Source organism: Eptesicus fuscus, chromosome 1, assembly GCF_027574615.1.
Source record: "Eptesicus fuscus isolate TK198812 chromosome 1, DD_ASM_mEF_20220401, whole genome shotgun sequence".
Classification (NCBI taxonomy): Eukaryota; Metazoa; Chordata; class Mammalia; order Chiroptera; family Vespertilionidae; genus Eptesicus; species Eptesicus fuscus.
This window is the reverse complement of record NC_072473.1, coordinates 80870061-80889459: the sequence shown is the minus strand read 5'-3', so window position 1 is coordinate 80889459 and position 19399 is coordinate 80870061. Positions and strand designations below refer to the sequence as shown.

General features: G+C 41.1%; 1 protein-coding gene across 1 annotated transcript in view; it reads left to right on the top strand.

Moving 5' to 3' along the window:
• The first annotated feature begins 9864 nt into the window (after window positions 1-9864).
• Window positions 9865-19399, top strand: part of CHRDL1 (chordin like 1) — a 213753-nt gene continuing 204218 nt past the window's right edge. The window contains exons 1-2 of the mRNA XM_008159404.3: window positions 9865-9923; window positions 13283-13431. Coding sequence (XP_008157626.3) covers window positions 13314-13431 — 118 coding nt within the window. The 5' untranslated portion in view covers window positions 9865-9923; window positions 13283-13313. The remainder of the gene's footprint in view (window positions 9924-13282; window positions 13432-19399) is intronic.

Genomic DNA, 19399 nt, shown 5'->3' with positions numbered 1-19399 from the left:
TTGAAAAGAATGTGTACTTTGCTGCTTTGGGATGAAATGCTCTAAAAATACTAATTAATTCCTTCTAGTCTAATGTGTCATTTAAGGCTGATGTTTCCTTGTTAATTTATTATCTGCAAGATCTATCCATTGATATCAATGGGGTGATAAAGTCCCTTACTATGACTGTGTTACTGTCAATCTCTCCCTTTATGTCCATAAATATTTGCTTTATATATTTTGGTGTTCCCATGTTGGGTGCATAAATATTTAAAAGAGTTATATCTTCTTGTTAGATTGATCCATTTATCATTGTCTAATGTCCTTCTTTGTTTCTTATGATAGCCTTTGTTTTAAAGTCTATTTTTGTCTATAAGTATTGCTATCCCAACTATTTTTCATTCCCATTTGCTTGATATAACCTTTTCTAGCCCTCTACTTTCAGTCTTTGTATATCTTTCAATCTGAAGTGAGTCTCTTGTAGACAACATATGTATGGGTCTTTTTTTTTTTTCTTATCCTTTCAGTTAGCCTCTGTCTTTGACTGGAACATTTAATCCACTTACACACAAAGTGACTATTCATAAGTATGCAGTTTTTGCCATTTTATTATTCATATTTATGTTCTTTTGTCCTTCTCCATAAAGTCATATCTTTGTTATTTCTTGTAATACTGGTTTGGTGATGATTAACTTCTTTAGCTTTTGGGGAGGGGATCTGGGAAGCTCCTTATCTCTCTTGCAATTTTAAACGATAACCTTTCTTTGTTCAGTTATCTTGGTTGTAGCCCCTTACCTTTCATCACTTCAAATATTTTGTGCCAATCCCTCTGGTCTGAAAATTTTCTGTTGGGAAGTAAGCTGACAGTCTATGGGAGCTCTCTTGTAGATAACTAACTGTTTTTCTCTTGTTGCTTTTAAGATTCTCTCTTTCTGACTAATAGAGAGCAGGCAGACAGCTATGGTGTGGAGGTGGTGTTGTGGGGGGAGGGTGAAGGGATTGAGAAAAATATATATGAACAACACTGTGGTGTTTGTGGGGGAGAAAAGGGTGGATGGAGATGGAAGAGGGTATAGAGGGAATAAATGGTGATGGGAAAAAATTAAAATAAATAAAGAAAAAAGATCGTATGCTGTTACAAGAAACTTATTTCAAGTATAATGATATAGGCAGGTTGAAAATACAAGAATGAAAAAGGTATACCATGTAAACATTAATTAAAGCAGAAATAGGTAAACCCATAAAGACAAAAAGTAGATTAATGGTGGTTGCCAGGGGCTGAATGGAGCAAGAAATGACTGCTACTGGTTTATTTTTTTGGGGTGTGATGAGAATGTTTTAGAAATAGTAGTGATGGGCACACAACTTTGTGATATACTAAAAAACACTGAATTGTACACTCTATAAGGGTGAATTTTATGGCATGTGAATTATATCTCAAAAAAAGAGAAAAATACCTCAATAAATTTGTGGGGTTTTTTTAAGCACCTCAAAAAAAAAAAAAGATTCTTTCTTTGTATTTAAACATTCGCCATTGAAACTATGATGCATTTTGGTGTAAGCCTCTTTGGGTTCATGTTGTTCATTACTCTCTTCACTTCCTGTACTTGTATGTCTATTTCCTTCATCAGGTTAAGGAAGTTTTCAGTCACTATTTCTTCAAATAGGTTCTCAATCCCTTCTTCTCTCCTCCTTCTGTTACACCTATGTTGCAAATGTTGTTATGATTGATAAGGTCCCAGAGGCCTTTTAAACTGTCCTAATTTTTTCTACTCTTTTTTTTCTGTTCTGATTGTAGTGTTTTCTGCTACCTTCTCTTATAAATCCCTTATTTGATTCTCTGCTAATCTAATCTACTGTTGATTGCTTCTAATACTTTCTTCACTTCTGACTATTGTTTTTAATGGTTTCTATGACCTTTTTTAAATGCTTACTATATCTTTATTTAGGTTCTCACTAAGTTCCTTGAGCACCCTTATAACCACTTTTTTTGAACTCTGTATCTGGTAGATTGCTTATATCCATTTCATTTAGGTCTTTTTCTGGGGATTTTTCCTGTTCTTTCATTTGAGAGATGTTTCTTTGTCTCCTCATTTTGGCTTCCTTTCTGTTTTTGTTTCTATGTATTAGGTAGAACTACTACATCTCCTAGTTTTGGCAGGAAGGTTTTATGTAGTTGGTGTCCTGTGGGGCCCATTGGCACAGTCTTGTTTGTCACCTGATCCAAGTGCTCTAGGAGTGTCTCTTATGTGGGTTGTGTTTTCCCTCCTGTTTTAGTTTAGGTTTGATTGCCGTTAGCACTTCAGTGGGTGGGATTGACCCTCAGGCTGACTGGCTGTGAGGACTTGCCAGGACCACAGCTATGAGCTGCTGTATGGAGGATTACCCTGAGGAGAGCAATTCACCCCATCAGAGTCGGGTGCCTGCCAAGACTACCCTTTGTGTATGCTACTTGTGGAGCTAATCAGGTAGTACTCTATTGTGTACTGAAGCTGGACATTGGGTGTGATGGTTGAGATGGGCTCTGGTACAGGCCAATGTCAGATGCTGTCTGTGACCAGCTCAGGGATACCTGTTTGCTATAAAGCAATCCACGGTTGGTAACTGTCTCTGCTGGGTTTGATTCCACATGGCAGAGGCCATGCTGTGAACTGAGGCTGACTACCATGAGTACTGGGCCTGGGGCAGGTCAGCCTAAGGCACAAGGCACCTTGAGACCTGCTGCCACCTACCAGCTCCCTGTAAAGCTCACTGCTAAAAGAGCCTCATGTTGTCTTTGAGTTGAGTGAGGCAGTAACTCAGGGAATCACCAGGGTGGGCATGTAGTGTTCGCCAGGTTAATTCAGATTCAGATTTGTGCTAGTGCTGAGCTTGAGGCCATTCAACAGAAGTCAGGGTACACCAAAACCAGCTGCCACCCATGTGGGGCCTGTAGACCAAGCAATATCAAACTCGTGGCTTGCAGGCCGCAGGAGGCCCACAACAAATATTTTTACAGCCCAGCCAATATAATGGCATGTAAGAAATGTTTCAATAAAAATGTTGTAACTTAATATCCTGTTATACATAATTATTAATAACAAACTACAACATTCACTAATGACTGATTACTATAATCGTGTTGCATTCATTTCCCTTACGTGCTTTATGAGCAGGCACACCATTTCTCTCCACTAATACTAGCAGCGAATATTTTAGCAGCCGATTGCCACATTATTAGTCTTGGGCTGACTTGTTTGGTGTGTGCAACAGGAAATATTTCACTTTCTGAGAACAAGAAAAATAGGTTTATTTGTGTTATGCTTATTACTTTGTGCAGTTATTCAGTGTCTGCTAAGTTAATGTTCAAGAAAAAAATGTTAATTTTTATTAGAATGTTCTATTATTTTATGTTAACTATTACTCATTTATTACAGACCTTTGTATTCAGAATGTCTCTATCGAAATAAACCTACGTTTCTATGAAAATTGAAGCTTTTGGGATTTTTTGCGGCCCACATAAACTTAGACCTTGTTTATTTGGCCCATGTTAGCCTTTGAGTTTGACATGCTTGCTGTAGACCTTTGCAGTGGGCTGGGGCCTCCAGGTGTCATCAGGGTGGAGCTAGTGGAGTTTATCAGACTAACACAGATTCAGATTTGGCCATGAAGGGAGAGGGCTCAACCCAAGGACAATGGTGGCCACCCTACCAGATTTCACCTTAAAGCCAACTCAGTTTCCTATATGCCTGGTGCCCTTTGAGGTTTACTGGAATTCATAGAGAGGTGTTTTGTTTTGTTTTGTCTTGTTTTTAAAAAAAGACTGCAAGGAAAGCCCAGGCTAGCTGCCACCAAAATAGCTTAGGGTGCCCTGGTCAGTGTGGTTCAGTTGGTTTGGGCATCATCCCATACAAGGAACAGTCATGAGTTTGATTCCCAGTCCATCACATGCCTAGATTGGGGGTTTGGTACCCAGTTGGGGCACCTGCAGGAGGCAACCGATCAATGCTACTCTCTCACATAGATCTCCTCTCTCTTTTTCTCCCTTCCTCTCTCTAAAATCAATAGACACGTCCTGGGTGAGGATTTAAAAATTAGTTTAGAGTGATGGGTGAGTTGGGTGGGGAAAGGTCTCAGAGAATTATCAGGTTGGAGTGAGTGGAGTTCATTAGTCAAATGCAGATTTAGACTTGACTGTGCTGGAGGAGGGGATAGAGGAGTGCTCCACACAGGAAAGATGGCAGGGACCCCTCACCCTCCCATGCATGAATTTTGTGCACTGGGCCTCTAGTAGAACAATAAATGGGATTACCACCGGAAGACTAGATGAACAGAAGTTCTATAACATACAAGCATTTCACGCCCTGCCTGGCCAGAGGCTTTCTGTCTGGGCACGGAACCCTTGCCTCATCGCCGGGGCATTCCCCTCCTCCCCCGGCCGCTCTGTGCCTGCTGCCCAGAGGCCCTCCATGGCCGAGGTGGAACGCTTGCCTCATTGCCACAGCGACAAAGCAGGCATTCTGCCAGGCTGCTCACGCTGTCCACTCTCAGGGGCCGCCCCCCCCCCTCCCAGGACTGGGGGACTCCGGTGGGTCTGAGAGGACTGGACCCTGCCATCTTGTGGCTTTGGGCGCCTCCATCTTGTGGCTATGGGTGCTGCCATCTTTGTGGCAGAGTGATGGTCAATTTGCATACTCCCTCTTTATTAGACAGGATTATTTAGTTGTATTTTTTGTTTTTGTTGTTAATCCTCACCTGAGGATATTTTTCCATTCATCTTTTAGAGAAAGTGGAGAGAGTGGAAGAAAGAGGGAAAGACAGAGAGAAACATCGATGTGAGAGAAACACATCAATTGTTTGTCTCCTGCATATACCTTGATCAGAGCCAGGCCAGGGAGGAACCTGCAACCAAAGTAGTGCTCTAGACTGGAATAAAACCCGGGACTCTTTGGTCCACAGGCCAATGTTCTATCCACTAAGCCAAACCAGCTAGAGCTAGTTGTAATTTTGATGTGGTCATGGAAGAGGTGACTATAATGTCCACATACTCTGTGATTTGGACCAGAACTTCTTTTTAATTTTTTTTTCGATTAAAGTTGACATGCAATGTTACTTTATGTGTATAGCATAGTGGGTAGACATTTATATAATTTAAGAAGTGATCCCTCCAGATAAGTCTACTACCCACTGGGCATCATACATAGTTATTAAAATATTATTGACTATTTTTCCTATGGTATACTTTATTCTGAAATGACAAAATTATAGATATGGGGTGCACTTTAGCAGTTGCCATTGAGTGAGAAGAGAGAGAGAAAAGATAGGTATAAAAATAAGAATTAAAAATTAACACTGTAAATCCATAAGATGTTGGCATTGTTAAATACTTTGTAGTGGTCACATAAATCTACACATGTGATAAAATTTGATAGAATGATATACACAAGCAAATGGGTGTATGTAAAACTGGTGACATTGGAATAAGGTGGATAGATTGTATCTATGTCAGTTTCCTGTTTGTGATGCTGTACTACAGTTATGCATGATGTTACCATTGAGGGTGAAGGATATTTGGGATTCCTCTTAATTTTTCTTAATGGCATGTAAATACACAATTATCCTAATACTAGGGGCCTGGTGCATGAAATTCAGCCCCTCAGCCCAGCCTTCCCCCTCTCACAGAGTGGGAGCCCTCAGGGGATGTCCTACTGATAGCAAGCAACTTGCCCTCTGCGGGAGGCAACTTGGCTGATCAGGGAAAGGCGCCAGCCCCATCACCCCACTCCTGCAGCCACTGCCAGCCACTGCAGCTACCAAGGTGTTTTCATCAACACATTCTCCAGTCCCTTCACCATGAAAAATGAAAACTTTCTTTAGGCATTTTCAGGATGTGTCTTTCATAGGATATGACATTACATTATTTCTTTTTTTTTTTTTTTTATCCTCACCTGAGGATATGTTTCCATTGATTTTTAGAGAGTGTGGAAGAGAGAGGGAAAGACAGAGAGAAACATCAATGTGAGAAAGACACTTTGATTGGTTGCCTCCAGCATGAGCCCTGACCTGGGCCCCGGCCAGGGAGAAGCCTGCAACCTAGGTACATGCCCTTGATCAGAATCGAACCCGGACCCTGCGGTCGGCAGGCCAAGTCATTATCCACTGAGCCAAACTGGCTAGGGCAAGATATGACATTTCTTAGACCTCTAGCAGCGGACCTTCTTTTTTTTCCTCCAGGAGTGTGGGAGAAAAACCCTAGATCACCTTTTTGGATTCTTATTACCCAAGTTACCAAGAGCATTACCAGTGGCATACAGGGAGCTTAGCCAATGAACGGTCAGAAAAAGTGTTTCCTCTGCAGCTCACGTGCAGAGGCAGGACTGCTGGCAAGCCGAGGCTGGCACACCCTCCATCTCTGGGCCTGCTCAAACCTCTGCCACAGCTTGGGCAGGGCCCCCGCTATGCTCAAGCCTCTGCTGTGTCTTGGGCAGAGCACCCCTGGCTCCGCTCAGGCCCTCTCAAGCCTCTGCTGCAGTGTGGGCAGGGGCCCCCCAGCTCCACTCCAGCCCTGCTCAAGCCTCTGCCATCCCACCTCCAGCTGCTTGGCACCAAGGCCCGTAGGCCAGGAGTGGCCAGGGGCTTTCTGGGACCCCAGCCGCTCAGGGCCTACACGTGGGCCTACAGGCTCTGAGCAGCCTAGGTCCCAAGGATGTTCCTAGGACCCAGGCCACTGGGTGCCTGCATATGCAAATTAAACCTCCATTTTTGGTGGGCTAATTTGCATACTCACTCCTGATTGGCTGGTGGGCATCTCGGAGGTATGGTAAATTTGCATATTTCTCTTTTATTAGTGTAGATATAAAAAGCCAGGGGCCATCACAATCAAAACAACTGGATGGACTACCAAAGAGCCGGCTGCATGGAGTGACCAGGCTGGTAGTGGGGGGTAGTGAGGGATGACCAAACAACTGTACAGCAAGCTGCGTGGGACGACCAGGTCAGCATGGGGGTTAGTGAGGGACGACCAAATGACTGAACAGCAGGCTGCGTGGGGCAATAAGGCTGGCAGAGGGGGAAGTTGGGGGCAACCAGGCTGTCAGGGGGGCAGTTGGAAGTGACCAGGCTGGCAGAGAGGGCAGTTGGGGGTGACCAGGCTGGCGGGGAGGGGGCAGTTGGAGGCAACCAGGCCAGCAGGGGTCAGTTAGGGGTGATAAGGCTGGCAGGGGGGCGCAGTTAGGGGAGATCAGGCAGGCAGGCAGGTGAACAGTTAGGAGGCAGCGGTCCCAGATTGTGAGAGGAATGTCTGACTGCCGGATTGGGCCCAAACCGGCAGTCGGACATCCCCCAAGGGGTTCTGGATTGGAGAGGGTACAGGCTGGGCTGAGAGGATCCCCCGCCCCGTGCACAAATTTTGTGCACTGGGCCTCTAGTCTTGAAATAAAAGCTTTTAAAATGTGTATGAGGTATATGCTCTAATGCCCATTAATAAATAGAATAAGGCATGAAGATAATCATCAGTTTAGTTTGAATCAGACCTAGTAGGAAGTCTAGGTTAGAACTCACCCAAATTGGAGTTTCCAATTCAGAAATTAAGACTGGAACTAATACAAGGACCACCAGCATTTACACTAATGAAGAATGTTTCAGAGAATTCCAGCAGCCCCCTTACACAGTTGCCAAGTATATAAGATATCCTGAGCAAAAACTGCCTGGTTGAAAAGAACCATTATTTGATCATAATATGTAATTTTAAACTTTTAAGCCACTAGCTTTTGGGATGATTTGCTATGCTATAATCAGAATACTACATTAAGCAAGGAAAGTGAGTGGTTGTAGCCAAATAGATGAGTCTACAGATTTCAAATAATAGGATCCATGTTTGTCCCAAGCTGGCCCTTGAAACCCATTTTCCTGAATACTCTCTAAGTATGTCAGGAGTGATAACAAGGGTTGGGGGATGCAAACAAAAAGGACATTTAACAACCAGTCCTTGCCCTTGAAGAACTCACATTGTAGTGAGACGAAGCATCAGTGCATTAAATGGCATATGAACAGTTATAAGGCAACAAATCAGCAAGCTCAAACTAATATACTACAGCACAAATTGAATGCATGTGGCAATGTATGGCTACCCAAGCAGCAGAATGAAGCTAGACATTTTCTGCCCTGAAGGCAACATTTCAGAAAGGGCCCCACTTTCTTTGTTAACAGTGAAATAAACATCTCCAGCAATGCAGGGGCTAGTTGGATGATATTAACACTTTTGTAGAAAGAAAAAAGGAAGTTATTTCCTGGGACAATTATTGTTGCTTTAATTTTCCTTTGTTCTCTTTTCTTGATATGTGTATTTTTGGCAAGCCACAATTTCACTGAGCATCAATTTCCTTACCTATAGATTGGAGATAACAAACCAGAGAGTAGTGGGTTGAAAGTCAGGAAATATGTGTTGGAATCTCAAATTTATCATTTACTAGCTATATGACTTTGGATACATCACCTTCCCTGCTGCCCCCACCCCCAACAATTTCCTCTACTGTGACATGAAAAAGGTTAGGCTGAATGGTCCAGATGGTCCCCACCAACTCTAATATTTGAGGCCACAGGTAATTCATAGTTTGTTGTGAGAGTTTAAAAAGTAATGTGACCTATATGAAAGTACTCTATAAGTCACAAAATGGTACACCAATATTAGGGATATCAATATTATCCAGTTCCATGTTATGGAAAAAAAGCCATGCAGCTCTCCTCCAAGTTTAGGAACTTAAAATATAAACGGATACTGTCAGGGCAGCACTTTTGGGGCTGGCTTAGAAGTTTCTAATTCTTTATAAATATTGCTTGCAGAATAAACACAAATTTGGAATAGTCTGTCTCAAGCTCACCAAGGCATCAGCAGTGCTATTGTAATTTCAGGGTTGAGTTCTTGGTCCAACTCAGAATCATAGGGATTACTAAAACAGTGGAGACTATGGGCCACTCCAAGTTTGCCTCAAGACCCTTAATGTTTATAGAGTTCCTTTCCTTGGGGATTTGGGAGCTCTCTTTGTAGGAGAAAACAGATTTCTAAGTCATCCCCTCTCCCTCTACCTGCACCCTCATCTCCTCTCTGCCTTTAACTACACCAACGCTTTATCACTTCATTAACTGCAATGGGGATTTGGGAAAGGCCCCAAAATGATAAGCAGCTTGCTAGGGCATAATTCAGGAGGCCAACTCATCCTGTGCCTGGTGCAATGGCTCAGGACCAGACCAGGTGCATGCATCCAGAGAGGCTCTTGTGCTAGAGGAGATAGGTGCAGGCTTCCAGTCAGGAAAGTCAGAGGGTAGCTGGGGTCTTCAAGGCTGGTGCGAGAGATAGTGAGCTCTTAAGTGCATCCTGCTCTGAGGGGAAGAAGGGGAGGGAGGAGATGTGCGGTCCCTTTAAGACCCCAAAGCTTGCTTAGCCAGATGAGGGGGGTGCAGTGGGGGCGCTGCGTGATGGGAAAGTCGCCGGCTGAGCCTCACATTTTCTCCTGCTTTCCTAACTTTCCAGTGTGGGGAGCAGAAATAAAGCCATAGTGCGGATTGGAGAAGGGGTGCCTGCTGGCAGTGGCTGCACGCTTGCAGATTTCCCGCCTGCGCCTAGCGGCGGCCTCGCACACCAAGTGGGGAGCGGGAAGTGGGGAGCGGGAAGTGGGGAGCAGGGAGCAGGCGGCGGGCGGCGGGCGGCGGACGGCGGACGGGCGGGCAGGTGGCCCCGAGCCGCTGGCGCCCGCGCCTTGGCTCAGCCCCCAGGAGCCAAGCGAACCGCTGCTCCCTCGTGGTGTGAGGGCGGTGATGTTTTTTCTCCCACCCACTTTTGGGTCCCCCCGCCCCCCTCGCGCGCACTCTAGCTCTCGCCACAACCTGCGAGCCACAGATCTCAGAGGAGCGCCAGGGAGAGCTTGGAGAGCCTGCACCAGTGGAAGACAGAGGAAGCCAGTGAACAGGTCAGTGAGCAGTGCCTAGAGTCTGCTTCCCCTACCGTCCTTTCCAGCCTTTGCACAGGTGGAGTATTTTCTGCTGGCCTGAGCCACTCCTGAAAGTTCCCAGAGAGCGCCCCTAACTCTCTCGATCTGCCACCCCCAACTCGAATTAGGTTCCAGCTGCCAGCGACCAGGGTGGAGGTGGGGCCCCGGGTGCCCGACTGGAGGCAGGTTGGGGACTCTGAATTCGAACTCACCACTCTTCACTCCCTGCTCAGCCTGCATATTTCCATGCTCTGGTGCTTCCAGAGGCCAAATGGGAAGCTACCCCTTAGTTATCCCATTTGCCCAGAGCCTTTTTTCTCACTTGCTGAAGTGCCCTGGACCAGTGGGAGATTAATACGTGCTAAAATTAATGAAACTGGGAAGGATGGGGGAAAGGCTCCTCTAGCCTCTGAACAGTTGCCTCATTTTCCAATACAAACAACTGGGGTCAGAGTTTGAGACACTAGGCTCAGGAAGCAATTCAGTATTGCCAGGGCCTGGAAAGCCTGCCTTCTAGTCCCTCTGGCCCTGCCACTACCTCTATGAAAATGGGCAATTGAATTCTGTAGACTCAAGTGTGCCTGAGATTATTGTGGGGAATAGAATGAAATTATAACAAGATGTTTTGCAAGCCGTTATTTGTCAATAGTAAGTAGCAATGAAGGCATTGACTCTGAAAAGAGTCACCTGGGCTAGAACTGCCATTTTTCAGTGAACTGAGCTTTTCTTTTTGGGGGGTAGAGTGGGGAGAGGAGGTTAGTCATCACTGTCTGAGACTGCAGTGTCTTCCTATTGTCAGGAAGAGAATTGCTACCCCCGTGGGCCGTCCCACAGATGATAGTGAATGTGAGATTACAAGGTCTGTCAAGCCTCTCAGTGAGGATTAAAGAGACGCTGTGGGATGGGGCCTGAAAACTGGCTGACATGTGCTCAGCCCTTTCTTCCTCTGAGAATGTCTCTGGTTCTGTTCTACCCAGGAGACCTCTTCTGAAAATGGACAGACTCCTGACAACTTGATGTCTCAGACTGCCTTGCAGTTATAGCTGGGCAAGGAGATCTTGGGCCCTTTTCTTGATGCAAATGAACAATGCAAATGCTTGTTTCATGGCACCTTAATCTACACATTTCTTTAGGTTCTGACATGTTTCTTTTTGTCTTATAAAGCCAGTTTCCCTCTCCCCTCCCCAGTGTCAGTTGCAGGGTTTCATTTTCTTTGTTGTTTTCTTGCTGTGGCTTGGATCTCCCCAAAACATGTCAATGGCTACATTTCTAAGTAACCTGTAAAAGAATCAGTGCAAGTTCAATGACATAGCCTTTGTGAAGCAGAGAGTTAATGCAGAAATAACTCCAGTTAACTGGGTCAAAGTATAATTTGAAAAATTAAGGACAGTTTGGCTCTTTGCAAGTGTAAGACTCAGCATGTTTGCTGAGCAATGCTTACTTGTGTTTATTGCTACAGTCCCAACAAATGTCTTGCACCACCCTGCTCCCACAAAAGAAAAAAACAAAATGGATAAAGAGAAATTGAATGGTGAGGAGACCTGGGAGGAAACTCTGCTTGGTTTATATTTCTGCACAGAATACAAAGGCAGAACTCCAGGATCTTATAAATCAAAAGTGAAGATTTATAAAGCGATTAGTTTTCTGATGTTCTACATCACAGCCTGGGAGGCCACACAGATGACAGGAACAGCAAAAGAGATTAATTGCTCTCTCGTCACCAACTTTTCTATTTGCTCATAACATTAGTTGGGACCCAAGAAAAGCAAAAAAAATTCTAAGAGCCGTTTTCTTGCCAGCATGAGTTATGAAGCAATGCTACTGTTCACTGAATCGCCCAACCATTGTACAAGAAAAATAATCCTTTTGGTTCTTGCATGGGGAGACCTGAAAACTGTGGTTTGAGAAATACTTCCTGAGATCCATATGTGATTGTGATAAATTGGATTTCAGTGGTTTAAAATATATTTCTCATTTGGAGATTTGGGGGATAAGCTTATTAAAGTAGACTCAGGAAGAATGTCCCAACTGTTCGTGCAAAAGATTTGCTTCAAGGGAACCTGGTAGCTCTTAGAAGACAGAGACATTCTGAATAATTGAAGGTGGACCACAAACTCACAGAGAGGACCAAGACATCAGAACCTATACCTTTGACAGGCTAGGAATATGTCCGAATACAATTTAGGTCTTGTTTAAGGAGGTAGAGAAGGCAGAATGGTATGGGAAATCCTGGCTGATGGCACAAGTTATTCTCTATAATTAGTTATCCTTTGGTTATTATATGCATAAATGGATTTCCAAATATCTGGACAATTTCAGAGCATTTAAAGTAGGAGCTGTGGTATCCATATCACAGCCCAAAGACAATTTACTTCTCCAGAATGATCATCTTGCATTTCTTCCAGCTCTTTATACTAGGTATTTAGGTTGAATCTTCTGAAAAGATCAATGAGCTGAGTTACCATCCAGGCTTAAGCCCAGATTGAAATATGGTGTTTCTCAAGTATTTAAATATTTTCAAATAACCAATTGGAAGAGTTTTGCAAACTCTAAAGCCTATGGAAATGACCTGTGACTGGATATCAGCTGTGTTTGAAGGCTCAAAAGATTTAAGATTTCTATCCCTTAGACTGGAAATGTAAGTCTCACATTTTTAAGAATTGTAGTTGCTTTATAATGTTCTTTTGCTTGGTGGTGTAATGTAACACATTACCTATTTAATTTTACCTAAATTCCCTGAAAAGTGGGCCATTTTAAATTTCCATTTCACAATATGCCTGAGCCTCTTAGGTATTTAATTGCATCCATTTGATAATTACATCTATGTTTTCCAACATAAGTAAGCCAACTGAAGAGCCTTATAGATCCACTGGAAGACATAGGAGAAACACTGATCTTTGTGCCTCATCCCTGAAGTATTAATAAAACAGAAATCTTGAAGATAAGATTAGTTAACTTTCAGAAATTGTTTGGGTCTCATGCCTATTATTTTTATCTAGTTTTCCAAAGTAGCTGTTTTGCAAACCCCAGTTTCCCTTTTTTCCCAAAGATAATCTCTTGAGAAATCAACTTTAATTCCCTTAGAAAGGAGGATTTTAAAATTTATTTTTATTTCCCTACGACTTGCCTTAGCATTGGGTAGAAATGCATGTTCATCGTCTTTGCAAGACAGGAGAGGCAGTTTCTATTTCTTACATAGGAAAACAATGCTTGCATTTATGTAAATTCTCCAAAGTGTTTTTTTTTTTTTCTAGCACATTAGAAACACTAAGCATCAGTGATCTCCATCACTTTCAGAGGATCTTTTTAAAGTCTTCTTTCTGTTTTCTTCCCAACAGCTTGACTACACCAGACCCTGGAAGTTTTGAGATGCCTTTCGCAGTGGCCAAAATGAGAAATAAGTGGAAAATGGGAGGAATAAAATACATCTTTACCTTGTTGCTGTTCTTTCTTTTCCTAGAAGGAAGCAAAACAGAGCAAGTGAAACGTAAGTGTCTCAAGTTTTAAAAACAGGATGCTGTCTTGTAATTTCTTTGAAAATGTGGTTATAATTTGTGTTGAATGTGATGTAGCCCAAATGTGGCCATGACATTATTCTAACAGAAGAAAGTGAATGGTACTGGTTTATGCATGAATTGATAAAATAATAAGAGTTTTGAATCAGGTCAACTAAATTTGGGACTGTTTTTCTGATTATCATATAGTTTTCATCTCATAGTACACATGACACATTAGCCTATTTTCCTTTTCCTGTTTTAAACTGTACAAATCTCATTCCATTTTACGTAACTCTAGAAATATCTGACAGTTGAGCTGGATTTTTCTCAAGTTTCAGACTCTTCAGCAAAGGTTTTCAGTTTATGAAAAAGAATAACAGGGGTAAAAAGAAAAAGTAAATTGGGCTCTGCCTATTCCCTTATGCAGAAAATAAAGAAGGAAAAAGCCTTCACATGAGCTGGATTCAGATGAAAAATCCGTTGAGGAAATTGAGATTCCAGGGACCGTGAGCAAATTGGATGCCATTTATTGAAAGGAATAATTCCTGCAAAGCCAGGGAATATTTCTAGAAAGTCAGCGATCCGTGTGATGGGCTAGCATGTTGGAGAGAGCAGAGTGGCAGGGAGTGGGGCTAATTAACCCTCATTGCCACCACATTTGGGAGATTTATGAGTAACCATTGACTTCTCTGCTCTTGTTAGGAGCTTTCTCCTGTCTTCACACAGTACGAACCTCAGCTTCTTTGGGCCAATTGCAGCCACCTCTGAGCTGGACACTTGCTCCAAATTTGAGAGAAAAGCCATAACTGTAGTTCCCTTTTTTGGCTGCATCAAAAGAAGCACAAAGTGGAACTGGTCCAAGAAAGGCATTCTCTGCTCCACTGAACTTATTCATAAGAGGGAACTGTGAAAATATTCTTGGTAGGAGCTAAAGTAATATCCAAAGCCCATCATTTAAACATTTATCTCCTTTATTAGCATAAGTTTACATATATTAGGCATGAGATTTGTTGACAGGGGAAACAGTGTCAAGCTTATTCCATTGTTTTTTGTGTTTCTGTACTGCTATGATTTTCAGAGTAAACTTAGCCTTCTTCCTGGGAAAATAGTGATTTTATTAGGTTTTTAAATATGAATGATGTATAGTGATATCTAATATATTGGGCCATAAGAGGAAATTAGCAGGGCACGATCTTAACAAGGAAGCTTGGATCAGCCTCTCCCCATGTATTCCTTAAAACTCCTTCCTCTTTCACTTTGATATACTCCATCAGATCCCTCCTTTTCTAGAATTTGTCCCCGTGATTTAAGGGGACTTGATAGAAAAGTTTTCTATCCATTCTCAGCTCAACTCAGCCCACAATCAGCTGGGCTTAAAATCCTTTCTCTCTTAGGAAGAAACTTCCCTTATGGCCTGTTACTGATGGCATGATGGGGAAAACAAGCAACTCTTAGAAGACCATCTCTTCTGGGAAGCCTTCCATATTTATGAAGGATTGAGGAATATTGCCCATGTGATGTAGAGCCTAGTAGACAAACCAAGGAAAAATGCAACTTAAAAACTATTTATAGACCAAAAACTATAACTTTTTAACGTTTCCTGCCGCCTATGAATTTGTCCTAAGCTCTTTTGATATTCAGTTGGTGTCAAAATGATTATCTAACACATGGCCTAGGGCACCAGTTTTGGTCTGGTGTTTGAAGCTTTCAATCAGAGAATGAAGGCAAGGTCATGGTCATTCCCTGAATGAGCCATTCAGCGTCATTCTTTGTGGCCACACCAAGCTAACTATCTCAAAGACATATGCAAACTTATCTCTACTAAAGGGGAAATCTCAAAGCATATGCCCTATGTATGTTGCCCCCCCCCACACACACACACACTGCATGCACAGAGCTTTACACTGCAGCTCTAACAGTGGAAATATCAATCCATTGGTGAATGGACATGTGATGTAGTATCATGCAACCATTAAAATGTGCTTATTGAAAATTTGATAGTCATGGAAAATACTTATATTAACTTATTTTAACATTTTTATATTATAAAAATTAATAATACTTACTTTACAAAACACTATGAAAGTATCTGAGCTTTGTAGAGAACATGTATCCAGTAACTTCCATCCCAAGCCCCAGGGTTAGCCATTACTAACAGTTTGAGATGTGTTCTTCCAAACTCTTTTCTCTGTGTTATGAAAATAAACTTATATGTTTATAGACTGTTTTCTTTTACAAAAATGGGACATATGTCTTTTTCTGTAACTTGCTTTTATTCAGCAATGTATCTAGGACATCCTTGCATGTCAGAAAATTGTAAAATAAAAGTACCATATTCATTCTAATGCCTTCAGTTTCCAGTTGTGTAAGTGTGCCATGGTTTATTTAACCAGTCCCTATTTGTAGATATTTAGGTTGTTTTCAGTTTTTTCTATTAGAAATAAGACATTAATGAACACCTTTAGGCACTTAGGTAAGTACGTGTGAGGAATTGTTAGGTCAATGTATATGTTCAGTTTTAATCTTCTAAGGACTGTCAAATTGTCCTCCAAAAGAGTTGTATTAATTTATACTCCCACCATCTTTGTATGAGTTCCCATTTCTAATTCTTTCACCAAAGTATTATTAATCTTGGATTTTAGGACAATTTTAGTAGGGAAAACCACATTTCAGTTTTGCTGTGATATTTTCCTCTTACTGGAGCATCTTTTCAGTTATTTTTAATCCAATTGTATTTCTCCAGTGAATTGCATATTTTTCAGTTGGGTTGCTTGTCTTACTGGTTTGTAAAAGCTTACTTATTACCATTTTGTTATTTCAAATTTTGTTATTCACTTTTTGCATTTCAAATATAATTTTCCCCATCTGCCATTGGCTTTAAACTTTAACTTGTATTTTCTCACGAAGAATTTTAATTTTTTGTGTAGCCAGAGCTGTCATTAATTTCCTATGGCTTCTGGATTTCTTTTTATTCCTAGGAATGTATTTTCAACTCCATATTCTTATATATTCTTCTATAGCTTATATAATTTGGGGTTTATCCATAGTTCTCTATTCCATCTGAAATTTATATTCATGTATAATAGGAAACTAATTTTCTTTTATCTCTGGTAGTAGGTTCATGAATATTATTTTTGTTCATCTTTGTGCTTCTAGTTTTTCCAAAGTTTTCATAATTGGCAAGAATTACTTTTATATAGAGAAAAACCCTTTAAAAGAATATCTCATTTCCCATGTATTCTATAGAAGGGTAGGTATGAGAGTGGAAGAAGGAAAAAGAGGGTTTTTTTGTTTCTTTTTAACTTAGAAAAACTTCAGGAAACATGTGTGAGTGTAGCTCCTTGTTGCCTGGTAACCATTTTATGCAAGAAAGCCACGGTTTTTTTACTGTTCACAGGATGGTTAGAATATAAGCTTCTAGATCAAAGAAGGTGCTCTGTAGCTTGTTTGCACTCCTATTTTGGGTACCAAAGTGGAATGAAGGGGGGGCGCCATTGTGGCTAAAGATACTCATTCAGTTGGTGTAAAATCTGAAGAGGTCTGAAAAAATGTTATATTTGAGGAAAGCTGTTTTCACAAGGAAGTGTTGAACTGGGTGCTGCCACTTGCTAGTAGCTAAGTAGACATCATTACAGTTGCGCTCATAGGAGGTAAGACAGGCTCAGGAACCCAGGAAATGTTGATGGTGCATTGCAGTAGATGAATGAGCCATTTGTGGCTTATATAAAAGTTTGTTACTGTCCAGAATCAGCAAGGTTTGAAGTCTTTAACTGGGAAAATGTCTTTCTGTAGCTCCATTATGCTGTGTTGTTAAAGTTCTAATGAAAGAGGCCAAGAACTCTTTTGAAGTTCAAAGGAGTGTAACATTTAGTGCCTAATATTCATGCAAATATGGGACAAACAGGATGAAGAGTTTGCTGTGAACTATTGATCAAAGTGACGTGGAAGAATTGAGCTGTTAAGAATATTCAATTATTTTGAATTGACCATCCTGTGCCACATCTGGTACAAGTTCTAGGGAGAGGAATTTCTCATTATCTTCACAGAATCCATTTTTGTTTATTCTTTATTGTTGAAAGTATTATGTATGTCCCCTTTCCCCCTCATTGTCCTCTCCCAGTCTGCCCCCGCCCCCAGCCTCAGCCTTCATCCCCCCATTGTCTGTGTCCATTGGCTATGCTTATATGCATATAAGTTCTTTAGCTGAACTCTTATCTCCCCTCCACCTCCCACCTTCTACAGCCTTCCCTCTGAAGTTTGACTGTTTGATGACTCTATGTCTCTGGATCTATTTTTGTTCATCAGTTTATGTTGTTCATTATAATCCACAAGTGAGCGCAATCATGTGATACTTATCTTTATCTGACTGGCTTATTTTGTTTAGCATAATGCTCTATAGGTCCATCCATGCTGTTGCAAATAGTAAGAGTTCTTGCTTTTTATAGCAGTGTAGTATTCCATCATGTAGATGTACCACAGTTTTTTAATCCATTCATCTGCTGATGGGCACTTAACTGTTTCCAAATCTTACCTATTGTAAATTGCACTGCTATGAACATAGGGATGCATATATTCTTTCTGAATGGTATTTCTGATTTCTTGGGATATATTCCTGGAAATGGGATTACTGGCTTAAATGGAGTTCCATTTTTTATTTTTGAGGAAAGTCCATACTGTTTTTCACGGAGGCTGCACCAGTCTGCATTCCCACCACCAGTGTACTAGGGTTGCTTTTTCTCTACATCCTCGAAAACACTTGTTGTTTGTTGATTTCATACCTCATTTTTGTTTTGATTTGCATATCTATAATGATTAGTGACTTTGAGCATTTTTTCATATGTCTCCTGGCCTTCTGTATGCCCTCTTTCAAAAGTGTCTATATAGGTGCTTTGTCCATTTTTTTATTGGATTATTTATCTTCTTTTTGTTAAGTTGTATGAGTTCCCTATAAATTTCGGAGATTAAACCCTTATCATATGTCACATTGGCAAATATGTTCTCCCATGCAGTGGGTTTCCTTATTGTTTTGTTGATGGTTTCTTTTGGTGTGCAGAAGCTTTTATTTTGATGTAGTCCCATTTATTTTTCTCCTTCATTTCCATTATCCTAGGAGATGTGTCAGTAAACATATTGCTACAAGCTATATCTGATATTTTTCTGCCAATGTATTCTTCTAAGATTTATATGGTTTCCTGCTTTCATTTAAGTCTTTTGTCCATTTTGAGTGTATTTTTGTGTATGGTGTATGTTCATGGTCAAGTTTTATTTTTATGCAAGTATCTGTCCAATTTTTCCAGCACCCCATTGATTGAAGATATTGTCTTAACTCCATTGTATGCTCTTGCATCCTTTGTCAAATATTAATTGAACATAATGGTTTGGGTCCATTTCAGGATTCTGTGTTCTGTTCCATTAGTCTATGTGTCTGTTCTTGCACTAGTACCATGGTGTTTTGAGAACAGTGGCCTTGTAATATAACTTTATGTCTGGTATTGTAATACCTCCAACTTTGTACTTTTTTCTCAGGATTGCTGTGGCTATTCGGGGTCTTTTTTGATTCCATATAAATTTTTGGAGAGTTTGTTCTAGGTCTGTGAAATATGCCATTGGTATTTTAATGGGTATTGTGTTAAATCTATAGTTTGCTTTGGGTAGTGTGGACATTTTAATGATGATTAGTCTACGAATTCATGAACATGGTATATTCTTCCATTAGTGTATATCTTCCTCTATCTCTTTTTTCAGTGTCCTGTAGTTTTCTGAGTACAGGTCTTTTACCTACTTAGTTAAGTTTATTCCTAGGTATCAATATTTTTCTTGTAATGGTAAATTGGATTGTTTTTTTTTTTTAGTTTCTCTTTCTGTGAGTTCATAATGGGTGTATAGAAATCCCATAAATTTCTGGGTGTTAATTTTGTATTCTGCTATGTTGCAAATGCATTTATTAAATCAAGTAGT